This window comes from Heptranchias perlo, chromosome 2 (assembly GCF_035084215.1).
Source record: "Heptranchias perlo isolate sHepPer1 chromosome 2, sHepPer1.hap1, whole genome shotgun sequence".
In the NCBI taxonomy this organism is placed as follows: domain Eukaryota; kingdom Metazoa; phylum Chordata; class Chondrichthyes; order Hexanchiformes; family Hexanchidae; genus Heptranchias; species Heptranchias perlo.
Genome location: NC_090326.1, coordinates 30,105,856 through 30,128,381, shown reverse-complemented (window position 1 = coordinate 30,128,381; position 22,526 = coordinate 30,105,856). Strand labels below are relative to the sequence as shown.

The 22,526-nt window shown below is 39.6% G+C and overlaps 2 protein-coding genes across 5 annotated transcripts in view; one reads left to right on the top strand and one right to left on the bottom strand.

Annotated features, from left to right (window-relative positions):
• The window catches only part of LOC137336259 (probable thiopurine S-methyltransferase), a 32,837-nt gene extending 29,568 nt beyond the window's left edge, over nucleotides 1–3,269 (bottom strand). For 2 of the 3 annotated variants that reach the window (XM_068001647.1, XM_068001649.1), the window contains exons 1-2: nucleotides 2,627–2,854; nucleotides 934–1,080 (exon numbers count right to left, since the gene is read on the bottom strand). In XM_068001647.1, the coding sequence (XP_067857748.1) occupies nucleotides 934–1,073 (140 nt within the window). In that variant the 5' untranslated portion in view covers nucleotides 1,074–1,080; nucleotides 2,627–2,854. Of the gene's footprint in view, nucleotides 1–933; nucleotides 1,081–2,626; nucleotides 2,855–3,189 lie in introns of those variants that run through there. The other variant, XM_068001648.1, reaches the window with a different exon arrangement.
• The window catches only part of LOC137336197 (lysine-specific histone demethylase 2), a 77,605-nt gene continuing 57,881 nt past the window's right edge, over nucleotides 2,803–22,526 (top strand). Inside the window, exons 1-6 of one of the 2 annotated variants that reach the window (XM_068001642.1) lie at nucleotides 2,803–3,077; nucleotides 7,867–7,970; nucleotides 8,821–8,942; nucleotides 10,301–10,390; nucleotides 15,896–16,007; nucleotides 16,699–16,815. In XM_068001642.1, coding sequence (XP_067857743.1) covers nucleotides 3,059–3,077; nucleotides 7,867–7,970; nucleotides 8,821–8,942; nucleotides 10,301–10,390; nucleotides 15,896–16,007; nucleotides 16,699–16,815 — 564 coding nt within the window. In that variant the 5' untranslated portion in view covers nucleotides 2,803–3,058. The remainder of the gene's footprint in view (nucleotides 3,078–7,866; nucleotides 7,971–8,820; nucleotides 8,943–10,300; nucleotides 10,391–15,895; nucleotides 16,008–16,698; nucleotides 16,816–22,526) is intronic. The other variant, XM_068001641.1, reaches the window with a different exon arrangement.

The window sequence follows — 22,526 nt, the reverse complement described above, 5'->3', positions numbered from 1 at the left end:
TATACAGTTCTAGCTTAACCTCCCTGCTGTTATATTCTATGCCTCGACTAATAAAGGGAAGTATCCCGTATGCCTTCCTACCTTATCTACCTATCCTGCTACCTTCAGGGATCTGTGGACATGCACTCCAAGGTCCCTCTCTTCCTCTACACCTCTCAGTATTCTCCCATTTATTGTGTATTCCCTTGCCTTGTCTGACCTCCCCAAATGCATTACCTCACACTTCCCTGGATTGAATTCCATTTGCCATTTCTCTGACCACCTGACCAATTCATTAATATCTTCCTGCAGTCTACAGCTTTCCTCCTCACTATCAACCACACAGCCAATTTTTGTATCATCTGCAAACTTCTTAATCATGCCTCCTACCTTTAAGTCCAAATCATTAATATATACCACAAAAAGCAAGGGACCTAATACTGAGCCCTGCGGAACCCCACAAGAAACAGCCTTCCAGTCACAAAAACACCCGCCTCATTACCCTTTGCTTCCTGCCACTAAGCCAATTTTGGATCCAATTTGCCACTTTCCCTTGGATCCCATGGGCTTTTACTTTTTTGTCCAGTCTGCCATGTGGGACCTTGTCAAAAGCCTTGCTAAAATCCATGTAAACCACATGAAACACACTACCCTCATCAACCAATAGCACTTGACATTTGGATAATTTTACTAGAACTTCACTCAGTGAAAGTACCTAGTTCATTTTATGCCTTCCACAGTCACTCCAACCCCCACAACAGATGGCTTTTGATGAAAACAACCTAAATCATTTCATATAAGAGCAATAGGTTAAGTATCAAAGAAGGGCAACATTCTAATGTTTATCAATGCAAGCCACGAGGAAAACTCAAAAAAGGACTGCAAACTCAATGTCAAGGAAAATACAATTTAAAAAAAAATATAGGCTGTCTGGAAACTAAAATCTGTACTCACTTGTGAATTTCATCTTCATGAAAACCAATGCGTTTCTTTTCCCATCGTGTCATCCAGTCCTCCACAGTCAATTCAAGATTTTCCAGGTCTCCATACTTGTTCAACCTCTTGCCCTCCGGTATATCTACTCCAGTACTCATGGCTGATCTGTGAAAAGGCATATTGTGACAACATGTACACAGGACTCCAAAAACACTCCCAAACCAAATCTTAGATTTTTATCCAAGAAACAAAAGACAAATGGATCTCAGTTTTAAACATAAAAAAGACCAATTGTTTAGTTTGCTTTGTAAAATGTTATAATGACTTTCTGATTTCAGTCATGGACACTGGAAGTTATTAGAAATTCAGGTATGTGATCATGACAATAAGCTTTCCCAAGTAATGTCACATGAGCTTTAAAATAAGGATAGGAGCTTCCCTGAAATTTTTGGTTTGAAAACTATAAAATTGCAAGTTCTTTTTTATTTAACTGTAACTAAACAAGTTTGCCTTTCTCAATTTTCTCTTCTCCATCCTGAATGACATTGACCTGCCTGGAGTATAGTTCCATAGGCACTGGCAGTCCACTAGCACCTCACCCAAGTGGCCATTTTTCAAGTCAGAGCCTAGACAGCGTCAAGAAACTAGTAAACAACTAGCTTATAAAAAGTTTACACTTTCAGTTGGAAAATATAATTTATTTTTGCTCAAATACATATGGTTTAACTGTGAAAAAAATTGGGATTTCAAATTTGTCACTGATTTAATTTTAGAGATATTAGTTTTCAGATAGCACTAAAGTACCTATTCTTCTAGTCTTGTTTTTAAAATAAATTGCATACATATATAAATGTTGTCAAGAGGGATAACACCCAGAGGCAATTGGACTCTGGTGGACACACATTATATGCCAACACCAAATGGTTAAAGTACAACTTTTCCACTGCTTATTCTAGTCCACGTGCCAAGCGATAGGCAACTTTATCACAAGCAAGGAGGTTGGGTGATCACTTTGCTCAACACCTCCATTCAGTTTGACCCTGACCTTCCGGTCGCTTGCCATTTTAATTCTCCGTCCCATTCTGATCTCTCTGTCCTTGGCCTCCTACACTATTCCAATGAAGCTTAACAAAAGCTCGAGGAACATCACCTCATCTTTCAATTAGGCACTTTACATCCTTCTGGACTCAACACTGATTTCAATAACTTAAAATCATAACCGCTGCTCCCATTTCTTCGGACAGTGGATGCTGTTGCCATTTATAGCTCCTCTAGACCCATCTTTTGTTTCTTTACTTGTCCCATTACCATCCTCCCCTTTGTCATGTAATCACTCCTGCCCTCCACCCTATCGCAGACCCCGTTTGTTCTTTCCTCCCCTTTTCCCTGGCTCTGTATTGCTTAGTAACTGCTAAATCTTTAACTTCTTCCAGTTCTGACGAAAGGTCATCGACCTAAAACGTTAACTCTTGTTTCTTTCTCCACAGAAGTTGCCTGACCAGCATTTGCTGTTTTTATTTCACAAGCAAGGAGGGTTTTGTTGCAACTCATCTCTGGGTTTTCAAAGGAGCAGGTGCTGAGTCTGAGCCGCAGACGACCCACTGGTGGCACAGCAAGAGCAGTAGGCTGGTGGGAGCAAGGTCCTGTTTCAGCTGAGAAATATTCTCCAACACACTCAAATCCTGCAAATAAAACATTCCATCGGACTCACCTCTTCGTGTGGTTGTTTGGAACCTGACTCGCAGTATGTGCTTGCCAGACTCTGCTGCTCCGATTCAGAAGTTACCTCTAGTAGCTAGAGGAGGAAGGTTACAAAGGTCACACTTCTTACGGATTTGGTCACCATTTAAAAAAAAAACCGACAGCAGGAAGGGGTAGGGGAGGGGCTGAAAAATGGAAAAACATCCTCTCTGTCTTTCTTCCTCTTCTTGCAACCGCCACCTCCCCAAACTCACGCTCTGGTTAAAACCATCACGTTATTCAAATCGCGTCAGTTAACGACACGGGCGCGTGCGTGCGGGAGCGAGCTTGGGCTCGAGCTAGGGAGAGGGAGACGCGAGCAATGCGAGTGAGCCGGGGCTCGAGCTGAGCGACACAGGAGCCACAGAGAGAGAGAGAGAGAGGCGTCGAGAGCCGCGCCACGATGTATTACTCGGACACAGGTGAGTGGGGGGGGGGGTCAGGCTATGGCGCCGCTCTGTCCTGGCCGTTAACCTCGCAGTCGCCGCCTTGTATTGATTACCCTCCCTCTTCTGCTATCCGGCTCGTTCTCACCGTCGGAGAGTTTGAAGCTGCTGTTAAGTAACTCGCCTCCTTCCCCTTCCCCCTTCACCGGGCCCATTGCCGGATTGCCATGGCCCCTCTGTGCCTCGTTCATCTTCCTTTTTAAGCTGTGTTTGTGTGGCGAGAGAGCAAGCTGTATGTTCACCTCGGGGGATCTCTGATCCTCGGCCTGGAGCTCAGGCTTTGTGCAGGAATCAGTGCCAACCCATGGCTGAACTGCCCGGTGTGTGCACTGGCAGCGGATACACTGAGGATGGCTGAAGCTACATTGTTATAAAAAGAGATGCATTATGTATGTACTAGCTAAAGCAAGGTCACCGTTAATAGGAATGTTTACATAATGTTACAGAAATGTTTACATGGTTGATTTCTGTTTTTGACACTGACCAGCTGTCACAATCTCTCAACAGTAGCAATATTCATTGTTTTGGATCACAGGTGTTTATTCCTACAATATTTCTTGGTTACTTTTTTCAGAATATAATTTTTCTGCGTGTGCCTTAATTTGGCATAGTTTTGCTTTTCTTCTACATGCATGCTATTCTAAAAAAAATACGTTTTTCTATCCTTTATTGTTGAATGCAAGGTTTGCTAACAGCAGCAACGAAAACGTAAGTCATTTGTTTTTGGCAAAGTCTCATTTGATTGGTAGTGACGATTGTGGAGACTTTCTTGGTGAAGGGTTAAGGAGGAAGCTGAAGATGATGATTATCTTCAGTAATTGTAGATAGGAAGTTATTAACTTAGATAATTGGTTATTTTAGATTTTGCAGTCTTCAAAAATTTCAAGAGCAGTAATTTTAAAAGTCTCAGATAAAAGTTAAATGATTTTAATGTGTTGGAACATCTACTGTTTTGTCTAATGTTAGCGATTAATTGCAGTAGACATTCTTCCTGTAAACTAAGAGAATTCTGCAAATAGTGGGAATGAATTGTGACAGTTTTTGCTTTGAATTTGTGCTGCTTACTAAAAGACAAAATCTGTGGAAACCAGAAAAATATTTGAACAATATCTAAAGTTTCTCAACTATTGTTACAGTTTGAGCTTAAAAACAATCAGGAAGTTGAGTTCTGTGTAATAGCACAATGTAATCTCAATTTTTATCCCTTTTATCAACAAATAGTTTTGCTTAGAAGCACTTAATGTACCTTTTTAATATTTGCTGTTAATTTGTGTGCAGCTGGTGAATCATAGTTTCAGACTTTCCTGGGAACTTGCGCCATTGTGACGATGCATCTATGGTGTAGGGACCCTTGAACGGAACAAAAGAAAGAGGAAATTATGGAGAAAGTTACTTCGCCATTAATTATGCCACTCCATATTTTCCTGGGACTTTTGCGCCATTCCACCATTACTCTTGCCGAAAGCAGAAGATAATTACAGTAGGCTCACCCCCATTGAAATCAATGCTGTTTGCCATTTTCCTGCATTTAACTCATGCCATTGCTACTTAGGCTTAAATAATGGCACTGCTGGCCTGGCAGTTGCATGAATATTGACCTCATAATCATTCACTGAACCTGGCTTACTTTTAAATGGCATTGAAAATAATTTTGAGCTCTTAAAGAATTAGCTTCCTTTCAGGGTACAAATAACAACGATCTCTCAGCCAAAGATATAGCAAAGATAGATGTTTCAGCAAAATACTTTAAGCTGAAGCTGTGTTGTTCCAGGTAAAAATAAACCTCCATAAAACACCAGAGAGTCAGTTTCACCAACTGGTGGATGTTTGTCAGCCCTTTGAAGCTAGTTTTAGTTTGAACTTGGAGAACGTCATTTAATGGCAGCTTTTATAAACTTGCTTTTTTAAAAAAAAAAATTGAGATTTCAAAAGACCTTGCAGCTCAAATGAAATGCACAATAACACAATCAAAATAAGACCAAATAGATGAAATTCAGTACTAGCAAGCCTCAACATTCTGACTTTTATATTTTTTCCATAGTTGTAAAAAGTGAAGCAGCTTAATGAAATTTTATTTTTGGCAATCAATTCGTTCAACTTCCAATGTAAACCTGTAGATTTTGGTTTTAAATCAATGTAATTCTGCACGCAATTTTAAAAAAAGAACTATCACGTCCATATGAAGAAAAATGAAGATGGCCATTAGCAGTTCCCTTCTGTAAAACAAAGTCCCTTTATTGGCCATTGGCTGTGTCGCTTCTGATTCGCCACTATCTTTGCTGTGGTGTATTCAAATCAGTTTTCCAGTAAAATTTGGTGCCAATTCTGGGCCTTGGTATCTATGATTACTGCAAGTGAAAACCAAGGTGAAATTCATATTTGATCAACAATGTTGACTGACTTGTTTTTAAAACCAAATTCTTGATTATTTGCCTGAACTTGTATGAAAGGCTCCATTTATCTCCAAGGTGCAGAAATGTTTGTAGCTTCATGCTTAGGAAATAGTAGATGAGTTGTGCTAGGCCATAGTGAATTAATTTGATTTCCTGGATAGGCTAACGTTTTTAAGTTCAGGGGCTGAATTTAAATCTTTTAATTTTTTTGTGAGGATACAGATTCAGAATGTTGGAGCACCGAATGGTTTTCCCTAAAACAAATGTCCAGATCTTAATCTACTTTTGTGATATTCAGTTTTTAACTAGATACTCCTGAGAAGCTATGTGAGTAATGACATTTTTGAATTTGTTTTACCTTTTTCACTGGAATTTTTAACTTGCAAGAGATTACCCGTAAAAGCTGCTGTCCCCCAGTACAAACCTGAAGTACTTTGAACAAGACTGGGGCCAGGTTTGGTGATTTTTGCCTTGTTCTGGCTGACTGCAGCAATGTGAAGACACTGAGTTTGTGACCCTCTTGCTTGAATTTGGGAAGGAAGGAGTGGAAGAGAAAGAGCTGAGCGAAGAAGAGGAGGGGGAGAATCCCTCATACTGTCCTGAAATGAATATTTTTTTTAACATGAATTTATAGATAACTAGCACAGATGTTTTCTTCATTGTTTTGGCTCTGCAGTATGAATAAATATTACCACTTTGTTTGTTTATAGTGCAACACAATTACTGATGCACAGTGCTCAGCAACTACAGTATGACTATTTAATGACTATGCACACTCATTTAAAGTGAATGTGGTGTATCATTGAACAAGTAATCATAATTAGTTTTTATATTTGATTTTCTGAGAGGTATTTAGTGTCTAACATGACCTTTTGGAATGTTAAACATATGTAATTGTGCATTTTACTGGTGAAACCCATGCTATGTGTTGGACACATGCAACCTGAAACTTTCCCATATGGTGGGTGGTTGACTTCCTGATCTCACTTGGTGCTGTTTGGAGAAGTGTCCTTTTGGAGAAGACTATTTATTTGAGTCACTCAAAGTTTCTACTGTGTGGTTATGGAGCAGCATTGTTTGTATATTAGAATAGATTCCAAGCTCATCTGCTGCTGAAACCCTCATCCATGCCGCTTATTACCTCCAGACAACTATTCCAATGCTCTCCTGGCTAGCTTCCATCTTCCACCCTTCAAAAACTTGAGCTCATCCAAAACTCTGCTGCCCGTATCCTAACTTGCACCAAGTCCCGTTTGCCCATCACCCTTGTGCGCATTGACCTACATTGGCTCTTGGTCCACCAACACTTCGATTTTTAAGAATCTCATCCTCATCTTCAAATCCCTTCATGGCTTCATCCCTCCCTATCTCTGTAACCTCCTCCGGCCCTACCATCCTCTGAGAACTCTGAGTTCCTCCAACTCTGCTTCTTGTGTATCCCCCAATTCCTTTGGCCCACTATTGGTGGCTGTGCCTTCAGCTGTCTAGGCCCTAAGCTCTGGAATTCCCTAAACCTTTCCACCTCTCTCTCTTTTAAGGTGCTCGTTCAAACCTACCTCTTCGACCAAGCTTATGGTCACAGGTCCTAATGTCAACTTCTTTGTGATTACACTCCTGTGAAGCACCTTGGGACATTTTACTGGGTTAAACGTACTATATAAATGCAACTTGTTGTTGATGGACCAGCTGGTCTTTTCCTCTCTGTCATTTTCATATATTCATACATCAAGATGGCAATGTTTAGTGGTGTCCTGACTTTATTTTAAAGTTGAACATGGGGAACAGAGGCTTATCAGGAGTCAGCAAAGTGAAGACAAATCCAATAAAAGATTGAGCAAATTTTTTTCCAGTGTGATTGTTTTTGGTCAGGCAGCAGACACGAGGACAGACAATTGGAATCCCAATTGCAAAAAAATACCAGATGCCGCAGTTGATCTGGGGGTAGTTTCAGTATCTTTGCAGTGTGTTTGTGCGACATAGATAAACGTTTTGTGTCTCATGAATGCCCATCAATTTTCTTTTTCCTCGTTAAAGCTCTAATCTTCCTTACGATTTAATTACTACTTTTATTCTTCACCAATTATGTTGCATAAAATTTTTCTTGCTCCCAACTTTTTCCTGCCTAATCACATTACATCAAAAATTTGAGGTACAGCTTCAGCTATTTCAGGCAAACTACATCTATGGCTTGCTTTATAACCAGGCTCAAAGTGGCTGCACTCATTTCACTAAACTGTATGAACAAATGGTGGTTGAAAGTTCAAGTCTTTCTGGTGTAGCTGCTGTGGGGGTGTACTCCGAAATGGCCAGTTTATTCAATGAAGCCTTGTTATTTCAAATTTAATAACCAGATATATATTTATTATTTGTAGATGCCATGAGTGGTATGAGTGGACGGATGCGAGCTAAGAAAAAGCCAGCAGTTTTTGAAGCATCAATGGATAACAATCCTCCCTTGAGATCATCAGGAAGACAGGTGTTGTACAGTGCTATTAAAACCAATATTCACTGTGGTTTTCAATTTATTTGGGTGGGTGCAGCTTGTAGACAAAAAACTCATGGATTTTAAATGATTTGAAATCAGATGAACGTCACACTGCCTCTTGTGCTTAAGCATTTTGTTTCTAAGGTTTTAAAAAAAAACACAGAAAGTTGTTGGTACAATTGTATAGGAAAGAGGCCAACAATAGATGCTATATAACAACAAATCTTTTGAAGAGTTTTTATATTTCTTTAGTGTGTGATATTGGATGTTCTTTTTAAAGTATTGCATTTTATTAAATTACAAATGTTCTCAAGTATAAGTTAATCTCTGGCGAGACGAAGGTAAGATATACAGGCTTAAGTGCGTACTTTCTAAGTTGATATATTTTTGATAAATGTGTGGTGAAAGATGATCATGGGGGTGCTGCAAGGCTGCAAATATCCTCTTATGAATTTGTTGTATTTGCACAGAATTTTATTGTTTTCTACTAAATATGCCATTTGCCATTGTTCTCTTTGAAATCCCCAGCCTTGGAAAGATGCAATTTGAATGTTATTGCAGCTTTGCAGATGGATGTGAGCTGTAGTAAGTGACATGTGCCACTAACCCGTACATATCGTTCATGTTCTATAGTATTTTAAAGGTGATTGTAGCATTTGATAGATTTGACCTGATACTTTTTGTATTGTACTCTAGGTAGATCATAATAGCTTGTAGTTACATTTATATAATTTTTTGAAAAATAATTTGAGCATGAATGCCTTTGTGGAGCTGCTTTGATAGTTCAGCAGTTTGTTAATATCAATAAATTAGTTTTGCATTTCTTTTGGTCATGATAAAGGTCAAAAAGAAAACTTTTGAAACTGAGGAAGAGGAAGAAGGTTCTGAAAAGAAATATAGGAAGTGTGAAAAAGCTGGCTGCAGTGCAACATACCCCGTTTGCTTTGCAAGTGCTGCAGAGAGGCAAGTGGAGTTGATTCTGTAAATTTATTGCCAGAATCTAGTTTACATATGGGATTATTGTCCGGCTGCTCAATTAGAATCTCCTTACCTCTCAACTTGTTTCTTTTTATATATGCCTAATATTTAGGAGTAGCAGTGCAACTATCAATATAATTTTAAGGCATTGGTTCAGGAATTGGGATTTTTTTTGTTCTTGTTGTAAACATTGAGCTTGAGGACCACTTTGGATATTTATGAAAATATTTTATCTTTATTTTAGAAAAAAATCCCGCCCCCCGCCCCCAATTTAATGCCATGTATTTTCTGTATTTAGGAGCAGGTAGGGAATTTGCATCTGAGCCTTTGCCAGTGCTGTTCTGTTGCCTGTCACCAGGAACTACATGTAAATGCCCTAGGGTAGTTTGCCGTCCCTTCCCTTTTGCTGCAGTGTGCATGATTACAGATTTACCGTAACTGAAAGATGTTTGTGCATAACATGCTGTGCTAGCAAATGTTTCAATGTGTACAAGATCCCCAATTAAGTACTGTGCAAACAACAAAATGGGGGAAACCCATTTTGTGCCAAATAACAATGTAAAACATTTGCTTCAGTGCCACATTTGCATCTATGTTCATGTTTGGCAAAATGGCCTTAACTAACCTAATACTGAGCGCGTGGACGTGGAGTCAGCCTCTTGCCAGGCATGTTTTATTTTGACAAAGTCTTTTACATGAGAACCTGGATTAAGCAGTTGGTAAGAAGTAAGCTTTATTTGCATCATTGGACTTGCATATTAGGACATTGAGATGGCTGGCACATCACAAACTGTCCGGTGCAAGTTCTTCCACCATGCTGAGAGCAAAAGTCTGTTGTATAGCTGATGCATTCCCAACTTCCTTTGCTTCACCATTGGTGGCCGTGCCTTCAACTGTCTCGGCCCTAAGCTCCAGAATTCCCTCCCTAAACCTCAGTACCTCTCTCTCCTCCTTTAAGACTCCATAAAACCTACCTCTTTAACCAAGCGTTTGGTCACCCGTCCAATTGTCGTCTCCTTGGTGTCAACTTCTATCTGATTACGCTCCTGTTGAAGCAGCTTGGGATGTTTTACTACGTTAAAGGCACTATATAAATGCAAGTTGTTGTTGTGCCCCAGCTACTTGCAATGGTGTGCAGTTTTGAGCTGTTGAGGTTTTTTTTTGAAGACAATTAGGAGTTGATTTAAATTATATGCAGGGTTTATGTCCTCAAAGTTTAGATTAATACAACAAGATTAAATTTTAGTCATCTAAAGTTTGCAAACATTTACGACTTATTGTGTGGTTTGGAGGTTCAAAAAGGTAACTAGTGTGTATTCCTTCTTGTGATTCATTATTTTTAGGTGTGCAAAAAATGGTTACACATCACGCTGGTACCATTTATCTTGCGGGGAACATTTCTGCAATGAATGCTTTGACCACTGTTACCGCAGGTAAGTCTCTGGAATTTATTTGTTTTATTTTGAATTATTTCCTTCTTTTAGGTTCTTCTGTAACTTATCATTTCTCAGCCAAAGGAACTGGCAGGCAAACCTGTACTTAAGCCCCTGACATTTTGTAAATTTATTCAAGATGCACTTAAACCGTCTTCCCTCTCCTAACTACTCTGGCTGTGTCAAGCTTCAAATTAATTTTGTTTTTCTAGAATGACAGGACTGTGATTGGGAATTTGCTGTGTGGCTGTGTACCTACATGTTGTTGCTTCATGGAACAGCACTCAGATATTTGTGCAGTACTAGCACACCACCTGAAAATTCTATTTACTTTGCATATAAAAGTAACTATCCTCTACAGAATGGATTTGAATCCAGCTCAGATCAAGAGGTTGAAATTTTAATCATAATTGTGGACTAGTGTAAGAGGTGTGAGTTTGGGCATTTTTCAGTCCAGTTTGCCAATAGATATGTACACAACTATAGAAATTCAGCGCATTCGGCACTAATTATGTGGTTTCACCCAATTTTGGAACTTTGAGATTGAAATTGAGGCACATTGAATCAATGTAGCTGGAAGTTTAAATTCTATTTTGGCCTGATATATATATAATATATTGAAAAACTTAGATCTTATGTCTATACCTTACTTCTGGTTGTAATGTTTTTGTCACTTTTGTGTCAACTTTTTTCATTATAAATTCCAGTGTCCACATTTATGATAGAAACTGCCTATGAAAACTTGACATACTGTAATTACACCCCCTGGCCCCCCCACCAGTAGTAGTGCTGCAGTGCCGTAGTTTTGTATTTCCCAGATCCTCAGTCTGTATTACAGAGAAACATGTATGTTCCAACCAACTTTATTTCTATACTTCCAAAATTGCCCCAAGGTTTGCTATTTAATTAGTTGATTCAATATAAAAATAAGGATAGCATGTATGACTTTAAAATGCAGACTGAGTTTTATCTCTGTGCCATGGTTGAATTATCCATCACCCTCTAGCCCTGCTTCATGTAACGACTACACTTAGGAATAGGTATATAGGAACAGGAGTAGGCCATTCAGCCCCTCGAGCCTGCTCCGCCATTTGATAAGATCATGGCTGATCTGTGATCTAACTCCATATACTTGCCTTTGGCCCATATCCCTTAATACCTTTGGTTGCCAAAAAGCTATCTATCTCAGATTTAAATTTAGCAATTGAGCTAGCATCAATTGCCATTTGCAGAAGAGTGGTCCAAACTACTTCCACCCTTTGTGTGCAGAAATGTTTTCTAATCTCACTCCTGAAAGGTCTGGCTCTAATTTTTAGACTGTGCCCCCTACTCCTAGAATCCCCAACCAGCGGAAATAATTTCTCTCTCTCCACCCTATCTGTTCCCCTTAATATCTTATAAACTTCGATCAGATCACCCTTTAACCTTCTAAACTCTAGCGAATACAACCCCAATTTGTGTAATCTCTCCTCGTGACTTAACCCTTGAAGTCCGGGTATCATTCTAGTAAACCTACGCTGCACTCCCTCCAAGGTCAATATGTCCTTCGGAAGGTGCGGTGCCCAGAACTGCTCACAGTACTCCAGGTGCGGTCTAACCGGGGTTTTGTATAGCTGCAACATAACTTCTGCCCCCTTGTACTCCAGTCCTCTAGATATAAAGGCCAACATTCCATTAGCCTTCTTGATTATTTTCTGCACCTGTTCATGACACTTCAATGATCTGTGTACCTGAACCCCTAAGTCCCTTTGGACATCCACTGTTTTTAACTTTTTACCATTTAGAAAGTACCCTGTTGTATCCTTTTTTGATCCAAAGTGGATGACCTCACATTTGCCTACATTGAATTCCATTTACCACAGTTTTGCCCATTCACCTAATCTATCAATATCCCTTTGTAATTTTATGTTTTCATCTCCCCTGCTTACAATGCCACCAATCTTTGTGTCATCGGCAAACTTAGATATGAGACTTTCTATGCCTTCATCTAAGTTGTTAATAAATATTGTGAATAATTGAGGCCCCAAGACAGATCCCTGCGGGACTCCACTAGTCACATCCTGCCAATGTGAGTACCTACCCATTATCCCTACTCTCTGTCGCCTTTTGCTCAGCCAACTTCTTAACCAAGTCCATACTTTTCCCTTGATTCCATGGGCTTCTATCTTAGCTAACAGTCTCTTATGTGGGACCTTATCAAATGCCTTCTGGAAGTCCATATAAATAACATCCATTGACATTTCCCTGTCCACTACTTTAGTCACCTCTTCAAAAAATTCAATCAGATTTGTCAGGCACGAGCTACCTTTTGCAAATCCATGCTGGCTGTCTCTGATTAACTGAAAATTCTCGAGGTGTTCAGTCACCCTATCCTTAATTATAGACTCCAGCATTTTCCCCACAACAGATGTTAGACTAACTGGTCTATAATTCCCTGGTTTCCCTCTCTCTCCTTTCTTAAACATGTGCAATTTTCCAATCTCGAGGGACAGTTCCTGAATCTGGAGAACTTTGAAAGATTATAGTTTGGGCATCTGCAATGTGCTCACCTACTTCCTTTAATACCTGAGACTGTTAGCCTCTCAACCTTTTCTGTTGCAAGGAGATCAACCCCAGCTTCTCCAGTCTATCCACGTAACTGAAGTCCCTTGGTCGACTACCTCTGTGGAATGTTATGGGCAATCGACTAATACTTTTTAATTTATATGTGTTACAAATGGATCTCATGCCCATAATAAGTCAGAGGATACACTGTCTTATAATGTGGACTACTAAGCCCCAGTAGCAACCAACTTCTCATTTCCAGCAGAGTCAAAGATGGATCCCTCTTCTTCCAGAGTTTTTTATTTTCTCACTCCTCTCTCTCTCTCTTCTCCCCCCCCCCCCCCCCCCCCCCCAACCCAGCACTGCAACTTATCCCACTTATTTAAATTATTTGCTCTATCATGCATGATGTATTCATCTAGCTTTTTACTCACGGGATGCAGAGTGAACCTCTTCAGGCTAATGAGGTATAAATTTATCAAAACTGCAACTGTACAATTTTGGATTCCTTAATTTCTGTGATTTGGATTCCTTCACATTCTAGGTGGAAAATATTAATTGGATGCAGTGATGCGTTTGATACGAAGTAGAGTTTCAAATTTTATTGATCACAATCATTCAACTTGATGTTTCAACAATCAGCATTTACTGTAGTGTATACAATATAAAAACTCATTCAGAATCTCAGGCACAACGTTAGTTGGTACATATGCAAAACACCATCATTTTCCGCATAAAGCAATATTTAATACATTGCGTGTAATGAGTGACATTCTGGAAATAGTGCGGAACAGAACGTTTAACAATTGTGAGACATGGTCAGCTTTTCACCATATTATAGTGACTGAAATGTTATTCGCAGTTTTGACTTGACTCTGTTACAGAAATTTTGGCTGTTATTTGCTCTTATGTTTTTGTAACATTTATGGTAACAGGGTGAAATCTGCAATTTGGAGAATAAACTCACTGATGGGAGTTCTTGATAATGTAGTAGTTTAAAAACTGCTATGATACTAATGGTTTGTGTCACAGTGGTGTTTAACACTTCAGACTGCCAACATCATAATATGTGATGAATTTCATAATTTAATAATTTATGTGTTGCATGGTTGGAAAAACTTGTGTTATATATCAATTTTTGCTTGGGGGTGAGATTTTTGTTTTTTTGCACAGCAAGTGTGACCCTATTGTGTGAATGAAGGAACTGATGTGTCTTTGGGGCCCCTGCCACAAACTCCGTACCCTCCCTACCAACTCCCTTCCCCTCCCTACCAACTCCCTTCCCCTCCCTGACTACTGTCTTGGGCTGCAACAGACTGTTTCCAATGTCCTGTTTGACCCCGAGCTGAGTTTCTGGTCCCTTATCGTCTCTGTCTCAAAAAGTACTTACTTCCATCTCCATAATACGGCCTGTCTCTGCCTCTATCTCAGCCCATCTGCTGCTGAAACCCTAAGACATTTTTGTCACCTTCATACGCAATAATTGCAATTTACTTCTTGCTGACATTCCATTCTGCACCTTCTATAAACTCCAGCTCATCCTAAACTCTGCTGTTCGTATCTTACCCTGCCCCCTATCCTGCCCCATGTGCTCGCTGACCTATATTGGCCCCATGTCACTCAATGCCTCAAATTGTTTTAAATCCATCCATAGTCTCACCCCTCCCAATCTCTAACCTCCTTCATCCCACAGTGACCCCCACATGAGTTCTCTGTTCCTCTGTCTCCAGCCTCGTGTACATTCTCCCCCTTCGCTACATCATTGGTGACCATGTCTTCAATCACATAGGTTCCACTCTTTCAAATTCTTCCCCATAACCTCTCTGTCTCTCCCTCTATCTCCCTCACCTTGAAGACCCTTTTTAAAACCCATCTCTTTGACTGAGTGTTTGGTCACCTGCTAATCTCTCCTCCATTGCATTGGCATCAGTTTTCTTCATAATTCTGTGAAGGATCTTGGGATGTTTTTCGATGTTAAAGACACAAGATACATGAAAGTTGTTATAACATTGGCACCATAAGTTGTAAGAGTCTGTCACCTGTCAGTTTATTCATGAATCCTGTCAACTGTTCATTGAGACGAGAGCCTCGATTTTAACCTACCGTGTCCAGCGAGAACGGGGCGCATTTGGGTTGGATGTCCAATTTGCTGTCCAAACAGAACACATCCTGTTCTTGCCGGGTGCATTGGTTAAAATCGGCAATTCGGTGTTTATAAGAAAATCTGAAATTAAGTTAAGTATGCACTATGTGAAAGTAACTTTTTAAATGATGGTGTTTTGAAATACTGGAATGTCAAGTAGCTGAAAATGTTTTTGTTTCAAACTCCCATCTCATTCATCTGAAGGTGCTGACTCATGTTGAATATAGTTCCTGGATGCTGACCCTCTGATCCCATTGTCCAGTTGGCTATTCTTCATGCGTGAACCAAAAAGTGGTTGCCCTTATGCAGCTTAAACATCACAGTTGAACATGTTTATGTCCTCACCTAAGATCCATACACACTCTCTTGAATAGCAATTAGGAGTCGTAATCCTTGCTGGTTTTCTTCCCCACCCCCAGCTAAGAGATGCTGAGGCCAATTGTAAAGACTCTACTGTCAGATCAGCTAAGTCAGCACAGATCAAAGACTGTACCTCGCACCTCCCTTTTCCTTCTGACTGAGTAATACAGTGGGTGATCCATTCCTCTATGAGCCATCATTGGAAGCTTTTTTTAAAAATGTAATTGTTTATTGTATGAACTGTGTAAATGTTGAGTGTAATGGATTTTAAAAAAGAATGGCAAGGAAATGAAGGCACAACTATGAAATTATCCATCCAAGTCTTTTATATTTATGTAAGTCTATTTGGAACAAAAAAAGTACCTTATTCATATCTTCAATAACATGCAAATTATACCCATTACTAGATTGCTAGTCTATACTGCTGTATGTTTCTGTTTTATTTAAACCTTCTCTAGTCACAAAGATGGATATGAGAAGTATGCTACCTGGAAAAGAATTTGGACCAGTAATGGCAAAAGTGAGCCTAGCCTGAAAGCATTTATGTCTGATCAACTGGTTCCTTATTGGGTAAGTTCAATAAATGAAAATTAGCAATTCACATTAACATTCTGAATTAGTTTGCCAGATTATACAAGGGTGCACAAAAAGGTCACAATTAGAAATTTCATTGCAAAGTAATCAGAAGGCTAAAGCTGTAAAATGTTTGCATGAAAGAAAGCTTCTCATGCTAGGCATAATTTCTGAAGCAAAAGTTTAGCTAAATACTTGGTTATGAAAGAGACTGATGATCCATATCTCTATTTTCTATAGCATTAAAGTGTTAGGAAGTTATATCTCCCATCCCATTGGATGGTGAGAATTTCATATGTAGAATAAAACCAGTTTGGTCAAATAATAGAATAATAATGTTTGTTTTGTTTAAATCGGGGGGGGGGAGAGGGGGTGGAAAAGAGAGGCCAAAAGGCAAAGTTTTCCAGGATTTTTCTTAAGATAGTTTTAGCTCTGGTTATTTGCCAAATTTAGCAGATTAAATAAATTAGCGAGTCCATGACTGTACCGATTGTGCAGGCCACTGTGAAAAGAACTCAGTGGCCTTTTTTTCCCCACAGAATCAAAAATTTCCTGCATTTGCAATGTTCTGTCGACCTATTTGGTTGTGATATTGTGTAACGCAAACCAGTATTCCATCTTTAATCAACAACACATTTGTGTTTCGGCACCATTTAATGCCATTGTTTCTTTGATTTGTCTGCAACAGGTACAGTGTACAAAGCAGGATTGTGCAAAATGGCGTCAGTTAACAAGAGACATCCACATGACAGCAACATCAGCAAAAACATACCGTTGTGGCATGAAAACTCATACCACAGTCAAGGTGAAGTATAATATGTATCATCAAATACTCATTTGTAAACAGTGAGGGCATTGGAACAATATAGAAATGTTTCCAGAGAATCTGTTCTATAACCGAAACTAAGCTGATTCATGTTTGTTCAGAGATTCATTTAGGCCCAATTTTAACTTTGCCGTCCCAACGGGACCGAGAAGGTAGGTGGTTAAAATGGCGGACACACACTTCCCACTACGTTCCTGCCCTGCCATTTTAACTATATAGTTTTTGCTTTCGAAAGTTGGGTCCTATGACACAATTAGGACCCCAACATAATTTTAACTCCCGGTTGTGCACAGTGCTGGACCTGCCAGTGAAACCTGGTGGCAAGTAGGAGTGGGACCAGAAGAGGCCCAGAAAGGTAGGTCATTTTCATTTATTTATGGTTTTCTCGTGGGCTAGGTGGAGCAGGAGTGTTCCTCCGGGTTCCGCAGGGAAACCTTGGTTCTCCCCTCCCCTTGGGCTTCCTCCCCCATTCCTCACCTCGATCCCCTCCACGACTCCATGCGACCACTTAGCCTGGTGCTGGGGATGCTTCTCTCAGGCCCCGTCGTCGCCCTCTTGCTGTCTAAAATCCTGTTTCTGCCCTCTGGCCTGGTAGTGATTCGCACAGGGTCCAAGAGGGAGTCGGACATCCAATGACGCCCGGCAGTTACAATCCCCTCAAGACAATAAATTATGGGGGCTTCCCGTCTGGTATATTTAATGATGGAAGTAGCAAATATTTTTGTACCATGAAACAAATTTTGAAAATGTTGTCACATACGGCCTCGATTGACAAGGCGGATAGAATGTCAGTGTGTATAATATGTGAATAAATGTTGTAAAGGATTTGTGAGGATGCAAAATAATGTCATCAGTTTTGTCCAGTTTTATTTTGCTATTTACAAAAAAGATAAAACTATTAGAAAAAGATTCAGAAAAGGGCAGTAGGTTGCTTCTAAATAAACTGTCAAGTGTCGGGACAGTTAAGTGAATGAAATTTCTTATTGATTAGCAAAATAAGCTAACCGGTATCAGGGAGCATCAGATGGGATTTAAAATCTGACTGATTTTCATTCTGTTGGGTTTGTTTTTTGGGTTTAGGTCTTCAGCAGCTCTACAAACTTAACCACTGTAGGCTCCTCAACACTTTGAAAGTGATGCCATTTCTAACACGCTGTCTTCTATGTTGACAAACCTTTTATAACACAAATTGAATCTAGCTGCAGATGTTGTCAAATGCTCTCTTCCAGTTGTCAACAAATAGCAGTGGGGGCATAATCGTTCCTAACCAATCATCTTGTGCTTGCTATAGTAAGATTACATTTTTCAGGGGACTGCATTTTTTTTACAAGTACTGAAGCCTCCTTATATAATACAGGTATTTGAAGGGTTAGTTAGCTTACGATAAGAACAATGTATAATCAATGCATTCTATTAAATGTACCATATTCTGTACAATTGTTCAGGATCTGCATTAGATTTTCTGAATTGTACTCTTTGTAACATATTATGGTTTTGTTACAATTGTGCAACAACATAATGTTTCCTTTTTCTAGACTTACTGTGGGTGAAATGTGCAGTTAATTCTTCCTGAAAGTAAATACTCAAGGACTGAGATTAATTAAAATTGTACTCACTGGACTTTTTAATTCCATTGTTAAATGTACAAGTGAGAAGTAAAGAATTCTTCACATTCAATATTACCCGCTATTGTATACAAGGCTGAATAATATTCTTCTGTTTACACTTCGAATATAGTTCTGACTGAAAAGATTAAGTGTGCAGAAATTATCTGGGTTGAATCACAAGATCATGATTACAGATGAGGAAGGCCAATCAGCCCATCTTGGGTCATCTCTTCAGAATGACCTTCAAGTCCTCCCACTGCAGCATTCAAATGATTATAGGCTTGTCAACAAAATTGAAGCCCATGGAATAAAAGGGGCAGTGGCAGCATAGATATGAAATTAGCTAAGTGACAGGAAACAGAGAGTAGTGCTAAACAGTTATTTTTTGGACTGGAGGAAGGTACAGTGGTGTTCCCCAGGGGTCAGTACTAGAATTGCTGCTTTTTTAATATATATTAATGACTTGGACTTGGGTGTACAGGGCACAATTTCAAAATTTGCAGATGACACAAAACTTGGAAGTGTAGTAAACAATGAGGAGGATAGACAGGCTGGTGGAATGGGCGGACACATGGCAGATGAAATTTAACCTGGAGAAGTACGAAGTGATACATTTTGGCAGGAAGAACGAGGAGAGGCAATATAAACTAAATGGTACAATTCTAAAGGGGTTGCAGGAACAGAGAGACCTGGGGGTATATGTGCACAAATCTTTGAAGGTTGCAGGACAGGTTGAGAAAGCGGTTAAAAAAGCATACAGGATCCTGGGCTTTATAAATAGAGGCATAAAGTACAAAAGCAAGGAAGTTATGTTGAACCTTTATAAAACACTGGTTTGGCCACAACTGGAGCATTGTGTCCAATTCTGGGCACTGCACTTTAGGAAGGATGTGAAGGCCTTAGAGAGGGTGCAGAAGAGACTTATTAGAATGGTTCCAGGGATGAGGGACTCCAGTTACGTGGATAGACTGGAGAAGCTGGAATTGTTCTCCTTCGAGTAGAGAACGTTGAGAGGAGATTTGACAGAGGTGTTCAAAATCATGAAGGTAAAGTAAATGAAGAGAAACTGTTCCCATTGGTGGAAGGATTGAGAACCAGAGGACACAGATTTAAGGTGATTGGCAAAAGAACCAAAGGCAACGTGAGGAAATACTTTTTTATGCAACAAGTAGTTATGATCTGGAATGCACTGCCTGAAAGCGTGTTGGATGCAGTTCAATTGTGCCTTTCAAAAATGAATTGGATAAACATTTGAAGGGAAAAATTTGCAGGGCTATGGGGAAAGAGCGGGGCAATGGGACTAACTGGATTACTTTTACAAAGTGCCGGCACAGGCTCGCTGGGTCGAATAGCTTCCTTCTGTGCTGTAATGATTTTGCGATTCTTAAATTAATCCAGGGATTTTGAATCTACTACTCTATCCTGGAGTCTATTTGATGTTGTATTAATATATTGATCTCTCTTTGTGTGACGATAAACTTCCTAATGTCAGTCCTAAATTTGGCTTTTATTAGATAAACCTATAATCCCTTGTCCTACTCTTGCAATTGAATTTGAAGTAAATTTTCAGATTTACCTTTTCGGTGCTGTTTACAATTCTACTTACCTATATAAGATTACAACTCGGACTTCTCCATCCAACAACAACTTGCATTTATATAGCGCCTTAAACGTGATAAAAGTCCCAAGGAGCTTCGCAGGAAAATTATCAGACAAAATTTGACACTGAGCCATGTAAGGAGATATTAGGACAGGCGAGGTAGGTTTTAAGAAGTGTCTTAAAGGAGGAGAGTGAGTTAGGGAGGTTTAGGGAGAAACTAAGTTGAAGAGTTCAAGTTTCTGCAGTCTTCCACATAGTTGAGACTTCTAAGACTGGGGATCCTCCATGTGGCTTTTCTTCACACTGTCCCCTGGCTTTGAATGTCTTCCTTGTGTCTCAGTGACCAGAACTCGACATAGTACTCGAGGTGTGGTTTGACCAGAGCACTGTACAGTTTGACCATGATTTCCTCTGACTTGTATTCTATTGTTTTGGCTATATTCAACATTCTGTTGGCTATTCTAAGCAGAGTGTGACAGGAAGGGCAGAGAGTTTACCAATAATAGTGCATCAGCAAATAAGGTCAAAGCAGGAAAAAATGGTGTAAAGTCAAATCTAAAGGCTCTTTATTTGAATGCACGGAGCATAGATAGACAAATTAGTTGCACAGAGTGATAAATGGGTTTGATCTAATAGCCATTACAGAGACATGGATGCAAAGTGACCAAGGTTGGGAACTACATATTCCAGGGTACATGACATTTAGGAACGACAGGCAGAATGGAAAAGGAGGTGGTGTAGCCCTAATAATAAAGGATGACATAAGGATAGTGGTGAGAAAGGATCTTGGCTCAGAAGATCAGGAAGTAGAATCTATATGGGTAGAAATAAGAAATAACAAGGGACAGAAGACACTGGTGAGAGTAGTTTATAGGCCCCCTAATAGTAGCTATACCGTTGGACAGAGTATTAATCATGAAATAATAAGAACTTGTAACAAAGGTAATGCAGTAATCGTGGGGGACTTTAATCTTCATATAGACTGGGCAAATCAAATTGGCAAAGGTAGACTGGAGGTCGAGTTCATGGAATGCATTCGAGACGGTTTCATAGAATAATACATCATGTAACCAACCAGGGAACAGGCTATTTTGGATCTTGTCTTGTGTAATGAGACAGGGTCAGTTAGTAATCTCACAGTAAAGGATCCTCTGGGGAAGAGTGATCATAATATGATAGACTTTCGCATTGAGTTTGAGAGTGACGTACTTAAGTCAGAAACTAGAGTCCTAAACTTAAATAAAGCCAATTACACAGGTATGAGGAGTGAGTTGGCTAAGGTAGATTGGCAAATTAGATTAAAGCGTATGACGGTTGATAAACAATGGCAAACATTTAAAGAAATATTTCAATATTCTCAACAAATACACGTTCCATTGAGAAACAGAAAAAGTGATCCATCCGTGGCTAACTAAAGAAGTTAAGGATAGTATTAGACTAAAAGAAGAGGCCTATAATGTTGCCAAGAAGAGTAGTAAGCCTGAGGATTGGGAGAGTTTTAGAAACCAGCAAAGAACGACCAAAAAATCGATAAAAAGGGAGAAAATAGAATATGAAAGACAAATAAAATAATAGAATTAGAAAATAACATACCAGAAATAGTGGGGAACCAAGGGGCTCATGAGAGTAAGGAACTTCAAGTAATTAATATCAGTAGAGAAAAAGTACTTGAGAAACTAATGGGACTAAAAGCTGATAAATCCAGTGGACCTGATGGCCTACATCTTAGGGTTCTAAAAGAGGTGACTGCAGAGGTAGTGGATGCATTGGTTATGATCTTCCAAAATTCCATAGATTCTAGAACTGTCCCAGCGGATTCAAAGGTAGCAAATGTAACCCCGCTATCCAAAAAAGGAGGGAGAGAAAACAGGCAACTACAGGCCTGTTAGCCTGACATTAGTCGTTGGGAAAATGCTGGAATCCATTATTAAGGAAGTGGTAACAGGGCACTTAGAACATCATAATATGATTAGGCAGAGTCAACATGGTTTTATGAAAGGGAAATCATGTTTGACAAATTTTAGTTTTTTGAGGATGTAACTAGCCGGGTAGATAAAGTGGATGTACTATATTTGGATTTTCAAGGCATTCGATAAGATGCCACGTAAAAGATTGTTACCCAAGATAAGGGCTCATGGGGTTGGGGGTAATACATTAGCATGAATAGAGGATTGGTTAACTGACAGAAAACAGAGAGTAGCGATAAACGGGTCATTTTCAGGTTGGCAGACAGTAACTAGAGGGATGCAGCAAGGATCGATGCTTGGGCCTTAGCTATTTGCAATCTATACTAATGACTTAGATGAAGGGACCAAGTGTAATGTATCTAAGTTTGCTGACGATGCAAAGCCAGATGGGAAAGTAATTCTGTACCCCAGAGAGCTGTGAAGGCTCAGTCGTTGAGTACATTCAAAACAGAGATCGATAGATTTCTAGATATTAAAGGCATCACGGGATATGGGGATAGTGCAGGAAAATGGCGT